The sequence below is a fragment of the Urocitellus parryii genome, chromosome 5 (genome assembly GCF_045843805.1).
Source record: "Urocitellus parryii isolate mUroPar1 chromosome 5, mUroPar1.hap1, whole genome shotgun sequence".
NCBI lineage: Eukaryota > Metazoa > Chordata > Mammalia > Rodentia > Sciuridae > Urocitellus > Urocitellus parryii.
This window is the reverse complement of record NC_135535.1, coordinates 206,840,365-206,863,635: the sequence shown is the minus strand read 5'-3', so window position 1 is coordinate 206,863,635 and position 23,271 is coordinate 206,840,365. Positions and strand designations below refer to the sequence as shown.

Below are 23,271 nucleotides of genomic sequence, written 5' to 3'. Positions count from 1 at the left end.
CTCTCTCTGCCCTGCGTCTCTGGCCCACCGGGCTCGTGCACTATGCAACACACCTCCTAGTTAGTTGGTGGCAGCTGCGTGGGGACAGGGGATGCATCTTCTCCTGCTCCGTCTCCTCCTCCTTCGTCTTTAAATCCTGTGATACACAGTAGGAGCGACATACACAGATGCTCGTGCCTTAGCAGAATGCCTAGTGTCTGCCTTCACCAAGGAGCCGATTGCCCTGCAGCGAACCCAACGTCTCTCCTCATGCCCACTGGTGTGAACATCATGTCCTATTTATGCCTACATCCCAAGGAACCAAAACTATTAGGTTTTGATGTTTTTAGTGGCTTCTCCTGCAAAAATCCCCAAGGCTATGCTATCTCAACCAAAGCAAAACCACTGCAGGGCCTCAGAGCCATGTGGCTACAGACTCACAAGGATTGGGGATGCGAATTTTGTGGTTCCTCAGAAATGCTGTGTCGAGAGGATTAGTGGCTAATAATAGTGTAATATATGGTTAGTTTTTTTATGTGTAAATATTTTCTGCAAACTTGAGTGCCATCCTAAAATTAAACATGGAAAGAGAAACTTGTGCACACAACTTAAGCAAAGAAAATATAGCTGAAAGTAAACAGGCATCCCACACAGCCACTCTACTGGAAGAATTGTGAAAATGTATGGTTTTTTAAAATGTGCAGTTTCATCTTATAATTGCTTTCTTTCTCTCTTTCTTTCTAGAAACAGAATATCTTACTCTGGAGGAGAGGAAGGAAGGGGAAAGCAGAGGACTGTCTAAGTCTATTAGGCCGTGCTTGGCACATTCCACCATCGGTCTGAGGACCATTTCAGTGGGTAGGAAGATTTTCTTTCCTTTCGTTAAACCTAATTATATTTTGAAAGTTCAAAAGCTTTTAGTGGCTCTTACCAGTACAGTATTTTCTTAGTAGAAATACCCAGATGGAGGAATCTCTTAACAGGAAATGATTTTCAAACCAGAGGTGATATTTATAAAGTCATTATCATGCATCTCATGTTATTATATATAACCATTGACATGTAAAATCATTTTTGAGGTGTATTAATTAGCAAGGCCTCCACAAACGAAGCCACCAGGTTTAGACCTGAAAGTAGTTTCAAATAAAATGTACCCCCTTCATGTCCAGAATCCTAACAGGTGTCCTGCATTTCCTCTTGGTCTGCGGTGTTACAGCCTGTGAAACAGAATGGCCAGAACACAGGCCCAGATCAGAGTCGCCAGCAGAGCCGATTTCCAGCCACTGAGGATTACAGCTGTAAAGCAGACAGCCCCCCACTTGACCCTGGAATTTGGTAGTGGAACACTAGCACAGCTACTGAGTCATGGGACTTGGATTACATAAGACCTCCTGTTGGAATTTAAAAAAATGTCACGGTCATGTTTTCTTCTGATTCCTATGTGTAAAGCTCATGGCACAAAATGCAATCCCTGCATTATGGGCAGACGAGCAGGGTCAGGGACCATCGGTGTCCAGACACTGAGTTGTGGTAGAGCACAGGAAGCAGATTACTAGTTGTCCCAAATGAGAGCCCTCAGTTAGCTTTGATGACTGTAGCCATGGAGATGCTGGTGATGCCGGTACTGTGCTGAGATTCATCATGAAACTGACAGGGGGTTTTGTTGGACATATACTATCAGGCCCTAGACTGAGTGTTTCATAAATATGAAATCATTTCATCTTTATATAACTCTATAAATAGTTATTGTTATTAATAGTTCTCTAGAAACTGAATCCTAGAAAAAATAAGTAACCTTCCCAAGGATGCCAGTTCGTGAGAGGCGAGCTGGAATTACTCACGGCTCCACAGTGCCGGAGCCCACATCCTGGCAGGGATTGGAGGAATCAGAGCATGTCAGCAACACCTGATTCTGTACATTGGGCTGAGGCCAGGAGCCCAGGAAGATGCCCTCCCATGCTGGGTTTGCAACCATGCAGCTACAGCTAGTTCCTAATTAAAGAGCGGTCGGCTTAAACTTGGATCTTGCAAGTGTGAAGTGTCTCCTCCCCCGACCTGGCAATCTTACAGAGATAACAGGTAGTGCATGATGATTTAAATGTCCCCAAAGTTCTTGTAAGAAGTTGAATTTAGTCTATAAAATTAATTAGTTTAAAAAATTACTAAGGAAAGCCTAGCATCAACAGTAATGCTGGTCTTTTGCAAAGTCATTATAGAGTTTGAAACTTCTAGGATCCTGGACAAGACCGACTGTATTCTCATCGACAAGTTCACGCACGAATCATTTGAAGTATGACACGATAATATCTGTAAATCAGAAAACAAAGACAGTACTTACCCTGAGAACCCACAGAGTATAGATTAATAATTAGTTACATGCCCCTGGTTTATTTCTATAGAACTCACTTTCATCAACTGTAACACTGGAATTACAATAGCCTTTCTGGCTCTGTCACAGAATTGTAAGGATCAGTTCAGATGTGGATATGAAAGCCCTTTGAGATATAAAAAGGAAAAAGCCTTATCCAAATGGAAGTGATTATTTTTTTTATGGTTATAGCTCCAAAGTAAAGCAAAAGATTTCAAAAATCTCATCCGACTAATTGCCCTTCCGCTCTCCCTTGACATTGCCCTTTTCCTTGTGGGTGGGTGTGTCCAGCTAGAGATGCCACTGCCTTTACCATTCCTTGCTGGCCCAGCTGGGAGGAGGCTGACATCCAGGGCACACTGAGATGGAGGGTGATCCAGAGCCTGCTGCAGCCACTCTCACCTGGGGGTGGATCAGCTTTCACTCTGGGTTGAGGGAAGGGAGATCCCACCCAAGAACAGGGCAACTTCATCCTGATTTTGCTTACTGAAAGCGTTCGGCAAGACTTCTCTGGAACAACACCCCAAGCCAGGTTCCTTGGGCAGGTGAAATGCTGGGGCCATGATCTTAGAGAACATCAAAGCTGTTTGGTAGAAGGGCTGTCATCTGACTTCAGTGGGATCAAAGGACAATAGGGTTTTGCTCAGGCAGCCTCGAGGCAGCACAGGTGCATGGCGTCCTGCAGTGGCCCTGTCTAGGAGCTGCAGAACTCTTGGCTCTGAGCTGCTTAAATCAAAGAAAGCCCTCGGTCACAGTGAGTGCACTAGGGTGGACTGGCCTTCAGTCATGATGGACTCTGGGGCCCCAGCTTTTTCTCCAGGGCTGGTACTCCCTGTCTTCCTGTATCACTGCCCAGTGTTTGAAGTGCCCCCAGTCATGCAAAAATGGCTGCCACACTCCTGAGCCCTCCACTCTGAGGCCAGGAGAAAAGAATTGTCCCAGGCAGGTTCAGCAAAATCTGGGTTTCACATGCTCATCCTGCACCAATCCCTGTAAAGGGGAACTTGTGGGCTGTCAGGTCACGTGAGCACCCCTGAAACTGGGGCTGAGCCTCACAGAATGCCAGGACCCAGAGCCTCCAAGTGCCATCTTCTGTTACCATAACCAGAAATGGGGGTAGAGGATGGGCAGTGCCGAGCAGCCAACATCCACTCTGCAAACCTGGAGGAAGCCAAAGGACATCATGACAGTCACCCCATGACACCCTCTAGCTTCTGAAACTGAGGTCCAAATCCTGGGCTCTGGGGTTGAAAACAGTCACCCTCCTGTCCTTCTCAAAGCACCCATCTCATCATTCCTATCCTCACTCAGCCCCAGCAGCCCCAACATCAGCTCTCAAAAAACCACAGGGAATCATCAATTCAAAACCTACAGAATGTGCCCTCCCTCGTGAGAGAGGATTTTATGTTTTCAAATCAGTGTGCTTTACTCAGTCTTAAGTGCCTCTGTGCATAGTTGTGTCTGCTCAACTTGCAGAGCAAGGCTGAGTGCCAGGGATAAGTACGTGACCAAGGGGACTTCCTCCAGAGACCCTTCTGAGGACAAAGTTCCTCCCTTTGAGCTCTGAGCAGTAAAATTCTAGTTTCTTCTGCTTCTTGAGTCAGTGGTTCACTGCACCCTGAGACCCATCAAGACTGCTGTGGGTGGGGGAGCTCAGCACTGGCTTTTGGAGAACTTCCTCGAGGCACATGAAGAGCCAAGTGTGCAGCCGCTTCAGCCCTGGACAAGCAGCATTTGAAACGGAAAGTCCCGCTGAGGTCTCCAACACCCACGCTGTGTGGGGTGGGACAGAACAGAGACAGGAAGTCGGAGCCAGAGGGAAGATGACTCAAGCTCCCCGGCTCACAGACAAGGAGGTCGAGCATAAGTAGTGCCATGGCTTGATCATTGTTTGCAGTGAGAGGTGAAACCAGGTTGGGAAAGCAACCTGTGGGCCTTTCTGGAGGGCACAGGACGCACTGAGTACCAAAACCCTCAACAGGTAGAGGCGGGGTTTGGAGTCGGGCACAGCTAGTGGAAGACTCCCTGTGTCAGATGTACAACTTTGGTGGCTTAACAGATGACTCTGGGCTTCACAAAGACAATACTTTTGTTTCAGGGAAGAAACAAGAGAACTCATGTTCAATTCTCAATGGAAAACTTGCCATTAGCATTCAGAAATGCATGGCTGTTCTGAAATTATTTGGGGGGATTAAACTCAGAGCCTCTTGCATGCTCTAAGCATACACTCTACCACTGACTACACCACAATCCCCTTGAAATCTATTTTTTAAAAAGGAAAGGATGGAGAGCAGGTGGGAGAAAGGGAGGGAGGGAGGGAAATCAAATCAATCAGGGGATTTCTTCACATACAAAGGGAATAAAAAGAACAAAGTTTAAATACCAATGAAGATAACAGAATAAGATAAAAATAGATTTGGCAGGCCTAAATTAAGATGATGAGGAAGAAATGGTGCCATTGCAGAAATTTAAAATGTTTTAGAAGCTGAAATTATGAAAATCAACACCAGAGAAACCAATTCAGTTACTGTCTGGACAGGAGTGTGAGCCAGAGATAACATAAAGGCCCAAGACAAGACAGTGAAAAGATGACAGGAAAATTTATTACATTAAGATCAAGATCCAAGTCTCAGATTGGGCCCCTTGGGGGACCTCAGCCAAGGATGCTGCTCTACCCCTTGCAGCCAACTGTGATCTGGGACTTTGGCCACACACACAGCGCGGCCAGGGCACACACCTGGCCCTGGGTCACAGCCTCCCCCCTGTCTCCTAACACCTGGCTTGGGGGTGCATCTTCCCCCAGTCACTGTGATGGAGACCCCTGCTCCCACTGCCTCCCAGATGAAGCAGTATGCAGAGGAGGAGGAACGTGGTTCTCCTGCCACTCCTGGAGGCCTGAGTGTTGGAGGAGGAAGGAGAGCATCCAGGACACCCTAAGGTAGAGGAGCAAGCAGACAAGTTTGAGCAAAGGTTTGGTGGGTGAATGGTGGTCACCACCCCCTGTTCCAGACACAGCGGCTCATCTGTAGCCGGGAGGAATAGCCACGTTTTCCCAGGACTGCATGACCAGCCCCCTGAGACACAAAAGTGCCTGTGAATTTCTTCCTGTCTGGCTTCCATTTTCCTTCTTCCTTTTTGTTTGAATCACTTTCCAAGTGAAGGGCGGCCATGATGCCTTGCTCATATTTTTGGGGGGAATTCACACCAAGATAAGGATCAAAATAGGAAAGACAATGGAGATGACATGGATATGGGCTGCTCCACAGATTAGAGAAGAGACTAAAGGAATTAAATGATAATAAAAACATAAAAGAACTTCAAACAATGTACCATCAACTGGAAAATTAGTGAAGAATAATTAATAGAGATTTTTTTCCTGGTAAGATTATTGAACTTTAAAGAAACGAAAAGAATCTTACATTCAATAAGAAGAAACAGGTAAACAGGTTCTTTTAGCCAAAACAAAAGAAAAAAAGAAAGAAAGACAGGCTATAACTTCTTTTCAAAGACATAATAAGATCTCAGAAAAAAACAGAGCAGTCAGATGCCTGCACAATTTTGACAGGGAAGAAATGCTAACCTCAAAATGGCACACCCAACAGACTGCTCCTCACATGGCAGCTAGCAAAGGGCGTCCTAAACATGCAATGCACCGCGTGAAAACACACTTGAAGACAGACCCTAGCCCAGTAGGAGACAGAGTCCTTGTTCCAAGATTTAAATAAAACCTTAAAACCATTTATGATCTTGAAATGGGAATATATATTTTTCTTTCCCATAACCCAATAGCTACAAACTAAAGGAGAACCATTTTAAAAATATTTGCAAAGAAAAAAATTAATACAAAAATATAATTGTAAAAGATGACAAAGATTAATATCCTCTTACATAGGGAAATTTTAACATCAATGAAAAAAGACTGCCAATTGAAAAATGGGCCAAGCTCATGAAAAACCTCTGATAGAAGAATTCCAAACATGTGCAGGCATGTCATGTTTCTCCTCACCAATCATGAGAAAGTGCAGATTCAATCCAGGGTGCCCTCTTGTTTTCTACCTGCCATCTAGGCAGGATTGAGAAGGGTAGACAATGTCCATGTGTCACAGCGATGAGACTCTTTTTGAGGGCCATGTCACTGTGTATGTTGAGGTTTTACATGGGTAGCCCTGTCGAAGCTTTCCCAGGGGTAGCATCTAATCCTTCAAAACAATCAGACCAACAGGAGTGCATGTCGCAATGTTTCCTTTAACACAATCCTGTGAAGGCCTCAATGTCCACAACAGAGGGTGCTGAAACTAACGACCATGTGTCCCTTCAGTAGAATGCTGCACAGACGTTAAACACCATGGTGTATTCCAACATTGTTTAACATGGAAAGACATCCATGCATATGGATATGGAATTGAAAAAGTGATTTCAGAATGAGAATTGTGGGATTACATTTATCTAAAAATGTGTGTGTGAGTGTGTCCTCCCACCCACATCACACAGATATCTGAACACATGGTGTGTGGTCACCTATGCACAGCAAGATTAGGGTTATAGTTTGCAATCTTTGTCCTTTTTAATATAAGTTCCCTAAATATCTGATTTTTAAAATTTACAGTATGATGAAAAATGCAAGCATCTTCATTTTAGAAAAAATACACCAAAAAGTTTATGCCAATAGATTCTGATTTGGGGCTGATTAGCAGGTTTCCCATGAAGCTTTTCTTGATGTGTGTTATCCTGGCCGCATCCATGTTGTGGAGATAGAGACCATCCAAACTGGAAAAAACACCCTGCTGTGGTCCAAGTGTCAGGCACCATCGCTTGTATTTGGCAGAGACTAAAGGCAGGCGGGGAGGGAGGAGCTTTGTGGTAGAAACACGGGGGGCTTCTGGTGGGCCCTGATAGGAGGGCGCTGTGTGGAGAAGCTCCAGGTGGGTTACCTGAGCTCACATATCCTGTGCGATGGGGTGCAGAGCATCTTGGGCTTTCTCTGCTGGTTCTAATGGTTTCTAAGCTGGCAGTCACTGGCCACGTCCTGACTGTTCTGAGCCAGCTGCTGCAGAGAGTGGCCTGGCTGCTGCAGAGGTGTGGGCCTGCATGGTCATGTAAGGCCCAACCATTGTCCACTCCTGTCATCAGTCGCCCAGTGCACTTCAGTCAATCCACATGATTGGGCACATCATTTCTAAAGAACCCTTGGGACTCAGCCATACCAGCACCCTTATTAGCTTATAAATATTCCTGGAGCAACACTTGGAATACTATCCAAGTATTGATGGTGTGGTGGAAATATAACCAGTGTTACCATCCCCAAATCTTCTCCAACTTAATTTATGAATGCGAGTTACACACTCAAACCCTTGTCCCACGTTGAGCATGGGTGTTCTTCTCAGTGCCAACATGACATCAGCACTGTGTTGCAGGCACAGCGGATTTTATTTCACTTTGTTCTCCCTACAGCCCTACAGAGATGTCACTGCACGTTCCATTCTACAGATGAGGCAACTGAGGCTTGGAAAGGCCCCAGAACATGCCCACAGTTTGTTAAGTGAAATGCCAGTTAAACTCGGGTAGGTCTGACTGCAAAGCTTGTGTTGTAAATCCCAAGAAATATGAGGCCCTGCTGAAATGATTTGGCCACACACGTGGGCTGGGTTTCCAAAGCCCAGAGGAGCCTGGGAGAGAACACAATGCACTGATCCTGAGCTGCAGATCTTGCTTATTAAGGACTATAAAAGAACCTTCACCCATAATTCTTTTATGTACCTGGAGGGTTTCCATCATGGTGTCAGGAAGCAGGATTCTAGCTAATGTCATCCTTTGGCAGTGATCATAATTCACTTTGATAATTACTAACCTGCTAGCCCAAGGATGTGCAAAGTCCTATTGTGGACAGGAGAACAAGAGCTGCAAACTCACCATCGGCCGTTTTCTCCAGTAAAATGTTTGGCACTTTTACTATTGTAGATGGAAAGGCACCACCTCCCTGTTTCTTCAGAATGGCTGCTTCACAGTATCATGTCAGAAACTACCAAGTGCATAAGCAGATCTTTTATAATTTGGGAATTTTCCATTTCAATTGGATTCAGTTGTTTTTGATTGCTCCTTGGTTCTCTCCTCTGAGAACACATTTCCCCAAAGGCAATGTATCCTGGAAATGTCTAATGTCCTCATCCTGCCCACCGTGTCCTTCTGCCTTTTCTGTTGACTTGCCCTCTGCCCCCTATTTCCCATACCCCGCCTGCAGTCAGCTTTTCCTCTCTACCCTGTGGCCATTCAAAAAATGTCTGCATGCTCCAGTGAGTGGGCAGCTTTCTGAAGTCCAACATCAGGCTGAGATCCCTCCGTGGGGACAGGCTCAGTGTCTGGGGTTAGACGCTGCCTTCCCCACCTGGCTGTGCAGCTCACAAGCTCTGGGACCTTGGACAGATGGCTTCACCTCTCTGTACCTCCGCACTTAGCTGTGAAGTGGGGATGAGAAGAGTACCTACTTCACAGGAGTTCTGTTGTGTTTTTAAGGTTATCATGGGAATCAAATGAGCTTGTATATACCCCACCCTGGTGTGTCTGGCACAATGGAAGACTCCCATGTGTTCGAGCCTTAAGGTCAGTCTCAGCCCAGCCTCACGGTTGTTTGACAAGACAAGGGCACAGTCTGGGCCTGAAGGAGAGAGCGGTGTGTAAGCTGGAATAGGCCCTCACCCTGGTAGGAGTTGCTCCTGGGCTGCCAGTCACATGATCCTTCAGGTTAGGAATCCAGTCTGGGCTGGGATGGTCATCTTTCATAGCCAAGGTGGTCATCCATAACTTCTGTGGTGGACAGGCTGCAGGGCCCCCACAGACTCATCTCCCAGTAGCCATACCATGGGTAACCCCTGCCTCCCTTGAGTCTGGGCCGGACCTGTGACTTTCTTTAGCCACTAGGACACAGCAATGACGGGGTGTCAGTGGTGCCCTTCTTGGGGAGATTCTCCCCTTGCTGGCAGCCATATTGGGGCCTCACCTGGAGAAACACAGGTGACTGGGTTGTCTCCAGTCAGTAGCCAGCAAGAAACAGCCGCAGAGAGACGAATTCTGCCAATGATCACGTAAGTTTGGAGAGAGACACTTCCTCAGTTGAGCGTTAAGATGAGACCTGCCCTGCATCTTGGACTGGAGTCCGTGAGGCACCACTTCAGACAGCCCAGTGATGTCAGGCCTGCACTCCTGACCCCTAGGGGATGGTGTGTGTGGTTTTAAGCCACAGGGTCTCTGCAAAGATAGAAAACAAATGCCCTTGCTCTGATTTTTCCTTCTCCTATTCAGCATCTGGCATCACTCCATGGGCAGGTGGAAGTTGTGGACTGTGGACACCTGCTAGGGAAGCAGGCAGATCTGCCCCTTACCGGGTATGTGACCTTGAGAAAATCACTGTCTGACTCAGCGCATCCCCTGTCTGCCTGTGCAGATAGCACATCCCAGGCCCTCACGGGACTGTGCAGGAGTCAAAGGACAATATCTGGAAATCACTGGGCACAAAACCTCAAGCTTGTCAAGTGGGAATCAAACTGTCATGGAGAAGGAGCCTGTGTAGGACCACATTCTGAATCCCATCGACAAGGGTGTCTTTAGGTTCTTTGGGTGGGGGGCAAGCTTTCTCCATATAAGGCATTAGCTAAATTTAGCCCTTGATAGGCAGAAAGCAGCGAGGCTCAGAGACACTGCAAACACAGCCGGCACGAGGTGGAGCTCACAGGTGGGAGCTTAGCAGCTGCGTCACCCACAAGAACCTGGCTTTTGGTATCCCACAGAGGTGTGCCTGACCAGCATGACTGATCTACGGATCCACTGTGGTCTGTGCTCCAGGAAGGGGTCCTGCTGCCCTTTGTATAGGGAAAACATGTGAGTGGCCTCTTAACCTGGGGACAAATACACTGAGCCAGGATCTCTGCTGCTCGGGGAAGTTACATACCCAGCTCTGGGGAAGATGGCATCAAGAGTAGGAACTGTGCTGTATCTGCTGTGCATGTAGTAAAAATTTGCTCCCATTCTCTAGGCTCTCTCTTCACCTCACTGATTGTTTCTTTTGCTGAGAAGCAGCTTTGCTGTTTGAATCCATCCCATTTATTGATTCTTGGTTTTATTTCTTGCAGTATAGGAGTCTTGTTAAGGAAGAAGGGGCCTAATACGACATGATGAAGATTAGGGCCTACTTTTTCTTCTGTTAGATGTAGGGTCTCTGGTCTAATTCCTAGTCCTTGATCCACTTTGAGTTGAGTTTTGTGCATGGGGAGAGATAGCAGCTTAATTTCATTTTGCTGCACGTGGATTTCCAGTTCTCCTCGGACCATTTGTTGAAGAGGCTATCTTTTCTCCAATATATGTTTTTGGCTCCTTTTTCTAGTATGAGATAACTGTATTATGTGGGTTTGTTTCTGTGTCCTCTATTCTATTCCTTTGGTCTACTAATCTCTAGAATATATAAAGAACTCAAAAAACTTAACCCCCAAAAAACAAATAAACAGGCCAAGGACCTGAACTTACACTTCTCAGAAGATGATACACAATCAACCAACAAATATCTGAAAAATGTTCAACATCTCTAGCAACTACAGAAGTGCAAATCAAAACTACTCTAAGATTTCATCTCACTCCAGTCAGAATGGCAGCTATTAAGAATACAAACAACAATTAATGGTGGCGAGAATGTGGGGGAAAAGGCACATTCCTTGTAGGACTGCAAATTGGTGCAACCAATATGAAAAGCAGTATGGAGATTCCTTGGAAAACTTGGAATGGAAACACCATCTGACCCAGCTATCCCACTCCTCAGTTTATACCTAGAGCACTTAAAAACAGCATACTATAGGGACTCAGCCACTTCTATGTTTATAGCAGCACAATTCACAATAGCTAAATTGTGGAACCAACCTACATGCCCTTCAATAGATTCATGGATAAAGAAACTGGTATATATATATATATATATATATATATATATATATATATATATATATATATATATATATACAATGGAATATTACTCAGCATTAAAAGAGAATAAAATCATAGCATTTGCAAGTAAATGGATGGAGTTGAATATAATGCTAAGTGAAGTAAGCCAATCCCCCAAAAAACCAAAGGCCTAATGTTTTCTCTGATAAGTGGATGCTTATCCATAATGGTGGGGGGAGCATGGAGGAATGGAGGAACTTTAGATAGGGCAAAGGGGAGGTATGAGAAGGGAGGGGACAGGGGGGTAGGAAAGATGGTGGAATGAGATGGACATCATCACCCTAAGTATATGTATGAAGACACAAATGGTTTGACTCTACTTTGTATACCACCAAAGACATAAGAAATTGTGCTCTATATAGGTACCATGAATTGAAATGCATTCTGCTGTCATGTATAACAAATTTGAATAAATAAACAAATAAAAAGAGAAAGTAGGACTTGCGCACAGACCTTGTCAAGAGGTAGAGCCACAGGCTGCAGGGTTCATCTCATGCCATCTGAGAGTGCTGCCAGGGTCCAACAGAAGACAGTCCTTCTTCTCAGAAGGGCAACAAAACAATACTCTCCCACCAGCCGAGGAGCCAGCCTCTTCCCCAAAGTGTGCATATGTGTGAGTATTCAGAGAGCAGTCCAGACAGGGAGGGTGGAGGACAGGCTCTTTGATGCTTTTTCCATCCTGTTATGGCCTGATAAGCCAATAAGATATGAGGATATTGAGCACAGGAATAGGACTCTGGTAGGAAACTATATGGAAAAGAGAATCCAGTGGTTCTCAGATTTGCCTTCCCCAGAACACTGATCCTTTCCTGCAACTTGTCAAAGATGAAAGAGATGGGGTGGAGCAGTAGAACTCTTGTAGGAGACGCCCTTTTTGATTTGTTCTTAAACTTCAACATTAGAAATCAATAAACAACAGAAAGACAATGAGGTGTGCACCCCAAAATGCAAGTGTCAAAGGCAAAGCCTCAATTCTTGTATTTATCTGCCTGGGCTGTCAAGCTAATGTCACGCATCCCCTCCAAAATATTTGTAGGAAATATTTGTAGGAAAAAATAACTCCTCAATCTCGTGTGAAAAAGAATCCAGGGGGATAGCACCCCGCCTGCCAGGCAGGTTTTCAACCAAGGGCAGGAATCCACTCTGCTATCCCCAGTTCCCTCAGCACCTCGGACAGCGCCTGTCTCCCTGCCCCGTCCTGGCCAAGACCACAGCTCCTGACTTATCTGACTCTCAGGGCAGAGCTGTGGAGCAGGGAAGGAAGGAAGGCGACCTGTGGCCTGCTGTGACTCATAGGATGGACTGCTGTTTTGTTGAAGTTACTGCTTGTGTATTTCATTCCTTGTTCTTTTAAACTCATGAAAGCTAAAAGATGCATTGGTCATGTCATTTCTCTGAGTCACTCAGAAGAAAAGCGGAAGTCTTTCGAGACCCTTCAGAAACTCCCTGACCTATCTGGCTCCATCTCTTTTCATCTGCTCTATGCTCACTCTGCTCCCAGAATATTAAAATTCTTGCTAGTCTTCTCCAGCTATAGCTTCCTGAGTCACTGTATTGGAAATTACATCCCCACTCTGCCCCACACCACTCCCTCTTTTCCTTGCTGTTTCTCCTTGTCACCGTCTAAAATACTGTGTACAATTACAAATATATATATAATTACCTATAATAGGGTGTACGTTCCGACAGTACACTATTATATGTTGTGCATACTATATGTATGTGTGCATGTTAAATAACACCTACCAGTTCATCTAATTAGCTTCTCACCAATAATGCGAGGCAAATAAGAAAGATCAATTTCCCTGAGTGTGCCAGATTGTTCACATTTTATTGGGCACACTTTACATGTATCATATTGCAAGTATATCATGTTTCTCCAACTCCATCCCAATAATTTTGATCTGTTTTCTTTACGGCAGCTTTCCCAGTACCTGGAAAACTTTCCCTGGAGGGATGTGCTCAATAAATATGTGATGAGCAAATGGAGAAATAAATTCACAAACAACCCCGAAGGCTGGTCATAATAGCCCCATCTTGGGGTGGTGGAACTCAGGCTCAGAAGCTTCTAGAGGCTTGAGCCAGGTGGCACGACAGAGCAAGCATGGCACTGGGCTGGAGTGTGGTCCAGGGGCCCAGGTTTCTTGGGCCTTCTGCCTCCTGATGGCCTGCTCCTCCACACTGACGTTCTCTCCCCAGACACCTACCCGCCTCAGGGGCTCTTTTCCTTCCCCTCCAATGAAATCACTCCTCACAGAACATGAAGGACAATCGGGTTCAGGTAGGATTGGGGGAAATTAACTGAACCCTTACTCATCCCTTGGGATGCTGCATTCACAGGGCTTCCAAAACTTTGCCTGGTGCCTCCGTCTCTGAACATAAAGTTCTGGCCTCCACCAAAGCCGCCTGGTGCTGAGGGGTGGAGGGTGCCCAGGACCCTTTGGTCACAACCTCTGCCACCCTGTCGCCCTATCATTTTCCTGCACACGGCCTTAGGCACGGGCAGGCAGGGTTGCTCTGGACCCTTAGAAACAGATGTCAATGGCCAAATGCAATTTATTGTTTCAGGGCTCCTGTTCCCCAGGAGGTTGGTGACTATCCTTGGTTACCTCTCCAGTGACTCTTCTTAAACATGACTCAGATATTTGTTTTCTTTAATACTTCATTTCTAAAACCTTATCAAAGGGATAATTTTTCCTCAGAAAGCAAAACTTCCAATCTGCCCTCTTGTAAATCTGCTATAATTTTTCGAGTGCAAATACTTTTTCACAGTCCTTTTCCCTGGAGGCTGAAATGATATTTGAGACCTGGAAATGGAAAGAGAATCTTTCCAATTATGTGTTTGGTGTTTTATTATTTCAACCAATCCATATAAATGCAAATAGTTGAAAATTAGGACAATTCCCCTGAAATAGCAATCTCCCATTTTCTGTACACAAGATGCCTATCGACGCCAAGCTCACTCCAAGCTTATTAATGCAGTAACTCGTTTTCAGCTTTGAAGTAGTAAATAAGGCCTATCAGGCTATCTAATTAGCTCCCTACCAATAGTGCTGGGCAGACAAACTTACAGCAGGTTTTCTAATTTTATTGGACGTGCTTTCCGTATTGCCGGTTAGGCCTCCCTGTGCTGCAGAGCCTTGAGCTCCCACTTAGGGGCAGCTCCTCGCTGCACTTCCAGGTGCTGAGAGAGGAGTCCCTCTTGGGGCCTCAGGTAAGGAGAGTGGAGCCGCCCCTGGCCGAATGCTCTGTGGTCCTTTCCTTTGTTCCTATGGGGCTCTGAGCCTTCAAGTTACCCCATAGGAACAAAGGAAAGGACCACAGTGACAGAAAACAAAAGAACATCGGGGTAGCTAGTCCACAGGGTGCAGTGGGGCATCTTACCTTCGTCCGCACCCAGACACACGGAGTGAACAGGAAAAAAGGATTTCCTTCACAAAAAAAGAAGAATATTTCATAGACTTTTAAAAACATCACCGGCACATACCTGCAACCCCAGAGACTTGGGCAGGTGAAGTAAGCCGAGGAGCATCCTGGTGTGTCAGCAGTGCCCCCTACCACCCACCGCCTGCACCTCGCCCATCACCCAGCAGGTCCTCGAAGGCCAGGGCCAGTTTGTATCAAGACCAAAGCTGTGCCTGAGGATCTAGAAAATTAACCCTGCCCGCCTCTCAGGTGTGTGCATGCGCATGTGTGTGCACACGCCTGTGTGGCTTGAGGAGCAGGAATGAGGAAAAACAAATCATCTCAGAAAATGTGAGTTTACCTAAGAAATGTTTAAAAACTGCTGCAGGCTACACCTGGTCCCTTTATATGAGAAACACATGAAAGAAGAAACAGGCTCAAAGGGCCCAGGTACCCTTTGGGATCCAGGGTACGGAGGGAGCACAGGCAGGCCACACAGCGGTGTATGTGCCCCCCTTCCCCTCTGTCCCACAGGCTCCGGCAGTGTCCTTAGACAGAGGACCCTGCACACTGGCCCTGGGATGAGGACAGCAGTGGACCCCTGTCCCCAAAGGAAATGGAAGGTGTGACCCAGGTGTTAGGCACTGGAGTTGAGAGGTGATCAACTCAAAGCAAAATGCCACTGGGAAGGGACAAGAGATGGCCTGTGTCCCAGAGAGGTCAGAGAGGGCCGCCTGAAGGCCTTGCACTTGAGGAAGGCTCCTCTGTGCTTCCCTAAATGTGTCTCCCTGAGGTCCCTGGTGCCTCGCTAGCTTTCCCCCATACTTCATGCTCATCTAGACAGCAAGAGCAGACCAAACCACACCCAAACCGTGAAGCACAGAGGCCAAGACAATATAGATCTGTATAGTCCTCGGGCTTCCTGTGACCTCCCAGCACCGTCCCCAGCCAGCACTGCCTATGTAAAGACTTGTTTTGTAGAACCCACCCGACTGAGCAGGCTGCCTGGCCACTCTGAGACCTGCTCACATGAGACCATGCACTGAAGACTCTGTGTCTGTAGGTAAAGCTGGTGACCTAAGATCGTGCCTTTCTGAAGCTTCTTCGATGGTGAGTGGTGTCCAGTGAATGCCCCTAGTGTGTTGCAGACTCTGGGGTGAGTGAGCCCAGTATTGCCCTCCTGCTTTTGGAAATAACACAACCACCAATGCTGCAGTATCTTTTTTAAAAAAATCCATGTCAAGAGTTCCTGTGGAAAAGTCACAGTCAAACCCATTAATTTGTACCATACTCTGTGTATTAATAAGCACTAATAACCACAGCTTTGAAAGTAACTTACCACACAAAGAGATTCAATGGAAAAGGCGACCGCACCTCCTGGGAGGAAGGAGAGGACCTCAATCCGCACAGTTTTGAGGACTGAGCTCCCCAAAGACTCTCCCACCGGTCAGGGCCAGAAGCGGGCAACAAACTAACAAGACAATCCATGTTTGAGTTCCTTTAAAACCAGGAAAGGGAAGAAAAAATTACATCCAGAGGGCTCCAGTGATACTCATGGTGTGTATTGATCGACTGATTGATACAGTGGTAACGACAATGTTTCCTGCAGTTAGTTTCACAAGATGCTATTACAAACCCAGAAGAGTTGGCCCAGCTATGCCATTTGAGAAAACCATATTTAAAAGAAAAAAAAAAAGAGAGCATATCTCTATCTCATTGTGGTATTCGATATGACAATACTGCAATATTACAGGCAGGGAAAAAACATCACACTTTCCTCATGACTGTAAAAAAACAAACACTCACACCTTCTAGTCAATCTTAAATCAAAGCAAATGTGTCTGACCCCATTTGGAAAAGTTGCTAACTGAGCACAGAAACGGGTTTTTCTCTCACAAGCAAAAGTTAGGGACAGGTTTACATTTTTCTAAAACTCAATTTACTCTGAACCAGTTAGGAGAGGCAAGATTTGAGGATTGAGAGCAACCGACACTTAATGATGAAGATAGGACGGACTTTAGCCCATCAGTCACACTTCACATGGTTGGAGATTAATTCCCAGAGTCCTTCGCACACTTATTCATGGTTTTGCTCTTCGAAAGGAAGTTTTTTTCATCCCTGTGCCAACTCCATTGCGAAAGGACCTTTTCATAGATGTCTTCTCCAAAATTGGCTTTAAAAATGCTGGTCCCTCGCTCCCATCCAGCCTGGCCAGGCAGCTGCTCAGCAGGACGAGAAAGTAATCAGGCTTCCCAGACACCTGGCGATTCTGGTGGGGGAGGGAGGAGAGGTTAAAAGTTTATTGCAACAGTAACAATTTTCAAAATCTTTTGGGGACAAATCCAATATATCTAATCTTCTTAAGGGCAGATACTCTGCCAAAACACAATGTATACTTTATCCAGATACAAAATATTATTTGGAGTGATCTGCCCACTTATCTAATTTTGCACTCCTTATGTAATTGCTGCTGTTTGGCATTTATATCAGGCACCGCATAGTTATCTTGTTGCTGGAACTTTATAAGGAATGTTTCAAGCAGCTTTAATTAGTCCTGGGAATTGTTAAAAAAAATTCCCTTAGAAACACCACCCAGGATGATCAAATTCCAGGTGTCAGTCGGGAGCACGTTCCTTCCGGGCTGTCCTGGAGACTTGCCCAGGTATCCCCGAAGGGAGGTCTCGCTGTTTGGAGCCTGGCATCTGCAACTTTTGGCTTCCCGTCCATCCCTCATTAGCCATGGGAGGCCTGAACTGTGCTGGCCACCGTTGGGACACTGAGCCAGAGAACCAGGTCTGGAACCCCAGCGCAGGAGCTGGGCACCTAAGTCTAAAGTTCAACCCCATGTTGGCAGATGAGGAAACTGCACTGGAATAGAGGATGTGCCTCCAGCCCCAGGGGAGAGCCGGACCCAGAGCTCCCTGAGAACTGTCACCACTCTCAGGCTTTCTCACTTGTAAAGTTTCTGAAGAATCGCAACACACTGACGAGACACTAAGACAAATCTCATTGGTAATCACAGCAGTGATTTGTCAGTGATCTCTGGGCTATGCTCTCTGTACTTCATCTTGTTTTATTCCCCCCCAAACCTCTATGAAGCAGGTACTATTAATTCCTTGGTTTCAGATGAGGAAATAAAATAGCCTGGAGCCAAAGGCATTCAAAAGCTGGGGCGTCTGATCCAAGCCTAGGTTTCTCAACTGAGTAGAAGGACAAGAGCTGAATGCTTTTATTACAAATAAAGAGGCATGCCGCAGAGCAGACATCATGCTCTCTGCTGTATCCATGCAGGAAGAAATGTTTGGCCTCGGGTTACTGTGTTTGGAGGTGGAAAAGGGGCTCAGATGTTCCTGGAATCCTACACTCCCACAGGGGTGGCCTCCTGGGGGCTCCAGCAGTCAGACTTCCCAGGAAAGCCATTCCTCGTGGCCGCTGGAAGAACAGATTCGTTTCCTTTCTTTTCTTTTCTTTTCTTTTCTTTCTTTTTGATTTGGGAATAGGCAAAGACAGTTTCATAAATATCAGTTATGGGAAAACCAATTCAAAAACTCAGAGTTGAACACCACTATGTGTTTTTCCCTGTTTCAACAGAGGGAACCTAAACATGATAGATTAATGCCATCTATTTTAAATTCCCAGCAGGAGGGGCCTCTGAGTCACTGCAGGAAGGGAAGCGATCCAGTTCTCTCCAGAAACGATTCCTGATGCCAAGTTTGTGCTAAGAACAAAGGTGCCAGCTCTGGTCATGAGCTCCCCGAGCCCTTCCCAGGAAGGCTGCAGCTCGCTGCTCCAAAGATAGCCTCTACCAGGTGGGCCCCTGGCCGGCTTGACAGACTTCATGAAGTCCAAAGCAAGTACAATCAACTCCTCCGTGCACCTTCACCTTAATCAAATGGACACAAACACCATCCACATCAGTACCAGATGATGGGTGAGGAGGAGAACAAGAGTGTCAGGTGCAACAGCAGAGATACAGAAAATGCAGCGGGAGGAGAGATGTTTCATTTATGAGCAAAGAGGTCTCATAAGTATTTTAGAAGAAAGAACATTTTTAATTTAAAAAAGCGACAGACAAGTGCCTCTTGTTCAACAGAAACGTCACGAGCAAATCTTTGGGGGAAGAATAGAAAGTCATTAGGAAGACATCTGAGACAATATACCAATTTATGGTTTGTGACTCATCAACTTGATCAATGTGGTGTCTTATAGAATCGATGACTAAATTAGTGTCGAACACTCATAAGGATAAGAAGGGGAAAGAGAAGCTATATTAAGTAAATGAGAAATAGAAAAATGGCAGATGCAAGAGCAGGGAGGGACCAGTAGTATAAATAACTAGGTCATCATGTCAGGACGCAGATTTGTCATTTAGGATCGGTGTGACTTCTCTTTATCCTATAATTGATTTCATAAATCACATTGATTTCAAGAATTACAGTATGACAGGTTAAGTTTTAATGAAGAAAAGTTGAAGTTCACGATGTCATAAACAACCAAAGATATTTTAAAATTTTAACCAAAATATTGACCTAAAACAACTAAAATATCATAGAAATAGTATTAAATATTCCAAAGAAAGACATTCATTTTCTGAACATCCTAAATGGCTCAGTGAGCATGGTTGAGACCTAAATCAATACTCCTGAATAAATATATGAATTAATATTTTATGTAACATTTCCTTGAAACCTCACATTTTCTCTACAGTCTGCCTCTGAAAAAGGTCTCTTTTTTTTTTGTAAAACTAGAAAACTCACTGTTTCTGAAAATGATCATAGTATTTTTTATGTAATTTCAATGGCTAAATGTTTGCTGTGACTATGAGACGATGCATGTGGAATAAATAAATTGTCATGAGCAAGAAATTACATTTTATACCGAAAAGAACATTTCCCTATGCAGGGGGCCCATCCCAAATAATCCACAACACATTTAACACAGCCCAGCATTGCTGATAGTCATAAGGCTCCCTTTAACCACTTGCATAAATCTGCTTATACTTTTTTTTTTAATTGAAATCTCTAAAAATAAAGGAAATTCCTGCTCCGTCCCGAATTCCTTGAGATGAGTTTGAACTTAGGCACTCTAGAGATACACTACTAGTCTAGCCACCTATCAAGCATCAAAAACAGAGCAAAACCCTTACCTGAGATGATAGAACTGGAAAACAGGGAAGCACATGCATTGTGGACAGCAGCAGAGCCAAGACAAGGTTGAATTTTAATGAGCTGCAGAGTAGGAAAAACAACCACCTCAGATTTAGTCTCATAGTGACAAGTATACATTGGAAGCATATAAAAACCCAACATTTCTCATTGAAGAAAAATGAAGTGTTTTACCTAATCATGTTGGACTTTCCAAAATCTGCGCAGAGAGGTGGTTTCATTGCCAAATTCCTCACGCTTGCTGGAAGATGCTTCTGTGGTGGCCCTTTTATACCAGAAGAGTTTAGAAGTAGAAATGTCATTGTGTCCCTTCACATGTGACTGGTTGGTCTGGCTGTGGCCTTTTGTTCTTGTTAAGTAGGAAAAGGCCAATAACATATGAACATTGTCATGGAGTTACTAATAGTTGACTTAATTTAAAGGTTACCATTTAGAATGCCCTTCAAAAGTTTGGTCCTCTACACCACATCACTGTGACATAGATGGCCAGAGGTCTCGAAAAGAACCCAAAGATTTTTTTTTCTTTTTATTTGGAGTTTAAATATTTTAGAAGAATGACATTAGTTCCTTGAATATCTCAGACATCTTGTTTCAGAGACTGACACAAAAGAAATGGTTATAAGACCAAAGATGTAGGCAGATTATTCTCAAATGACACAGGCAGGTTATTGAAGGTCTCTATGCTAGATTTCTTTCCTTTAGAACGTCCTCTGTTAAAGTTCTCACTGGTCCTCCAAGTCAAGGAAGTACGCTGGTCTGACCCTCCATGGGCACTCTCCAAGTCCCAGTCCAGAGTTCTGTGAGCAGCATCCTCATGACTCCTCTGGGAAGCCTTGGGGCCCTGGTCTTCAGTGGGCATCGTGTTAATCAATTGGCCCAGGAGCACTAAGTGGGAGCAGACGCTGCTGAGCTTCAATGGAGGACATCACCAAAGGTGGAGCTTTCTGCTTGGACAGCCAGCGCTTCTGAGATGGGGGCAACATGTTTACAACAACACCAAGGGCAGTCCTCGCCTCCTCAAGATCAGCACTCTTGGAGGACAGCGCTGCCCTGTGTCTGGGACATTTGCTACCGTTTTTCAGTGCTGCACCCCTGTTCATTGAGACCTGCCACTCCAAATGACTCACATGCAACTGTCAATGCTAGAGTCCCAGTTTGCCTATCACCAAGAAAAGCAGGTGGACTCTGAAGAGGACCCAGATCACAGCACTAGCACCAGGCTGGGGACCTGGGCCAAGAGATCCAAACACCTTGGATCAGGAAGTTCTTGGGGACTTCATATGGGCACTGGAAGACAAAGGGCCTTCAGAGCACCAGAGGCTTGAACAGACACATTTTATTTCAATGTTTCCTTAAATGCAGCTGAAATAAACACATAAAAACAAGAAGAATAGGGAGGAAGATGACAGTAGCAAGATCTTGTTGAGTGATGAGCAATTGACTGAGTAGATCTGAGAAATGTGCCAACAGAGCATTAAAGGACTCCAGTGACTGAGTCACAGTGGAACCAAGTGCTTCACCTGTGGTGAGCACAGGGCTGAAAAGAGGATCAGGCAGAAGTTTGCAGGCTTCAGTGCCACGCCCCTCCCACTTCCTGTTTTCAGACAATGGGGACTTGGGAGGAGGGTAGAGGTTTTTCCTGAGGAGAGGGCAAACCAGATCTCCCAACAGATAGAGTCAGGCTCAGTGGCCCAAGCACCCACCCTTCCAAGAATAAGCTCAGACCATCCTGGGACGCAGTGCTGAGACCCTGGACCTCTGTCCTAACCACTCCCAGCACACTCCAGGCAGGTATTTTTTCCCTTAAGACAAGCGAACAGAAGATCATCTCTGAGTTATCTGAGCAGCCCCAGAGGAAAACCTTGGAGATACAGATATCAGGGTTTCCTAGTAAAAGCATCTCAGCTGGAATCCACTGAGTCCTCAGCCGAAAACTCCCAATAACATACAAAATTCTCCCATGGACTTTCTGGTGCATACTCTTAAGGATAAACAGGAGACCTGGACGCAACTGCAATGACTATTTATAAACTTCTGACCCCCTAAGAGCACAGAGAATGATAGAGATGTCAACAGCAATGTGTTCTGAAAGATCGGGACCAAGTCAAACTGCAAACAACAACAACAACAAAAAAGTAACTTGAAAGAAGTAAGAGAAAATAAAAGAGGAGTTCACTGCATCAATAAAACAAGAAAGAAAGCTATGTAAAGAGAAAAATAAAAGACAAAAAAGCTTATGAAAATTAGAACTAAAGAAAACTCAGTAGAAGAATTTAAAGATGAGGTTAACTAAATCTCCCAGACATTAGAGAAAAAAGGACAAAGAAGAAAAAAATAATAGAATAAAAGAATAAGAGCAGTCTAGTATATCTAACATAGAAGTAATAAGAATTCTTCAAGAAAAATAGAAAACATGAAGGAGCAGAAAACCTCAATAAAAAACTCAGGAACATTTCCCAGACAGAGAGTGATGATCTTTCAGAGTTAAAAGACTATCGAGTGTTCAACCCAATGGATTCAACACATACCAAAACATGTTATCAAAAAAGTTGATCAGGGCTGGGGATGTGGCTCAAGTGGTAACGTGCTCTCCTAGCATGCGTGGGGCGCTGGGTTCGATCCTCAGCACCACATAAAATAAAAATAAACATGTTGTGTTCACCAAAAACTGAAAAAAAATATATTAAAAAATTCTCTCTCTCTCTTAAAAAAAAGTTGATAAATTTTAGATCCTATCAACTTCCAGGTTATCTGCAAAAAGTCAGAAGTCAGGAATAGTTTGGGCTTCTTAAAAATAACACAGAGAATTTAGAAGTAGAACAATGCTTTCAAAATTCTGGAGGAAAAAAATAATTCTAATCTAGAATTTACTTCTAACAATTCAAAAATAAACAATTTATTCCTCTTCTTTAAGGGTAAGTCTATAATAAACATTTTCAAATATATAAGATCTCAAAGTTTTACTTTCCATAAACCTTTTCTCAGAAAGCTACTTCAGGGTATGCTCCATCAAAGTAAATACAAAATCCCATAAAGAGAAAAATGGGAGGTATACATCCAGGAGATGAACACAGGAGACAAAGGTAACAAGCAGCTTGGGGTTGGGGAGAAGGCAGTAGGAAAGAATCCTACAAGAGGATGAAAGCCAGACAAAGTCTAAACACCCTGAGAGGAGACTTAGACAATGAGCATGGGGGCTGAATCCATAACAGATCCACAGAGAACTAAAGGAAAGAAGAGAGGGATACTATTCACTCCAATGAAAACAATGTTACACAGGAAGGAAAAGTACAAGTTAACTGCTTCACCCAGGTGGGAGAAGCATTTTCACAGTTAGAACAATGTAATTACTTAATAATGATCTAACCC

General features: G+C 44.8%; 1 protein-coding gene across 1 annotated transcript; it reads right to left on the bottom strand.

The window, feature by feature from the left end:
- Positions 1 to 16,817: 16,817 nt before the first annotated feature.
- Positions 16,818 to 20,006, bottom strand: Nps (neuropeptide S). Its single transcript, XM_026384192.2, has 2 exons — positions 19,884 to 20,006; positions 16,818 to 16,997 (listed from the first exon to the last, which is right to left on the bottom strand). Exons 1-2 carry the CDS (start codon positions 20,004 to 20,006, stop codon positions 16,818 to 16,820), a joined length of 303 nt encoding a protein of 100 aa, XP_026239977.2.
- Positions 20,007 to 23,271: the final 3,265 nt, after the last annotated feature.

Bases quoted from the DNA above. Each gene is read 5' to 3' on its own strand.
- Nps (XM_026384192.2), bottom strand. From the start codon at position 20,006: ATGAGACTAAATCTGAGGTGGTTGTTTTTCCTACTCTGCAGCTCATTA. The intron at 16,998-19,883 runs GTAAGGGTTTTG...CAGAATCGCCAG, and splicing joins TTCCAGTTCTATCATCTCAG to GTGTCTGGGAAGCCTGATTA.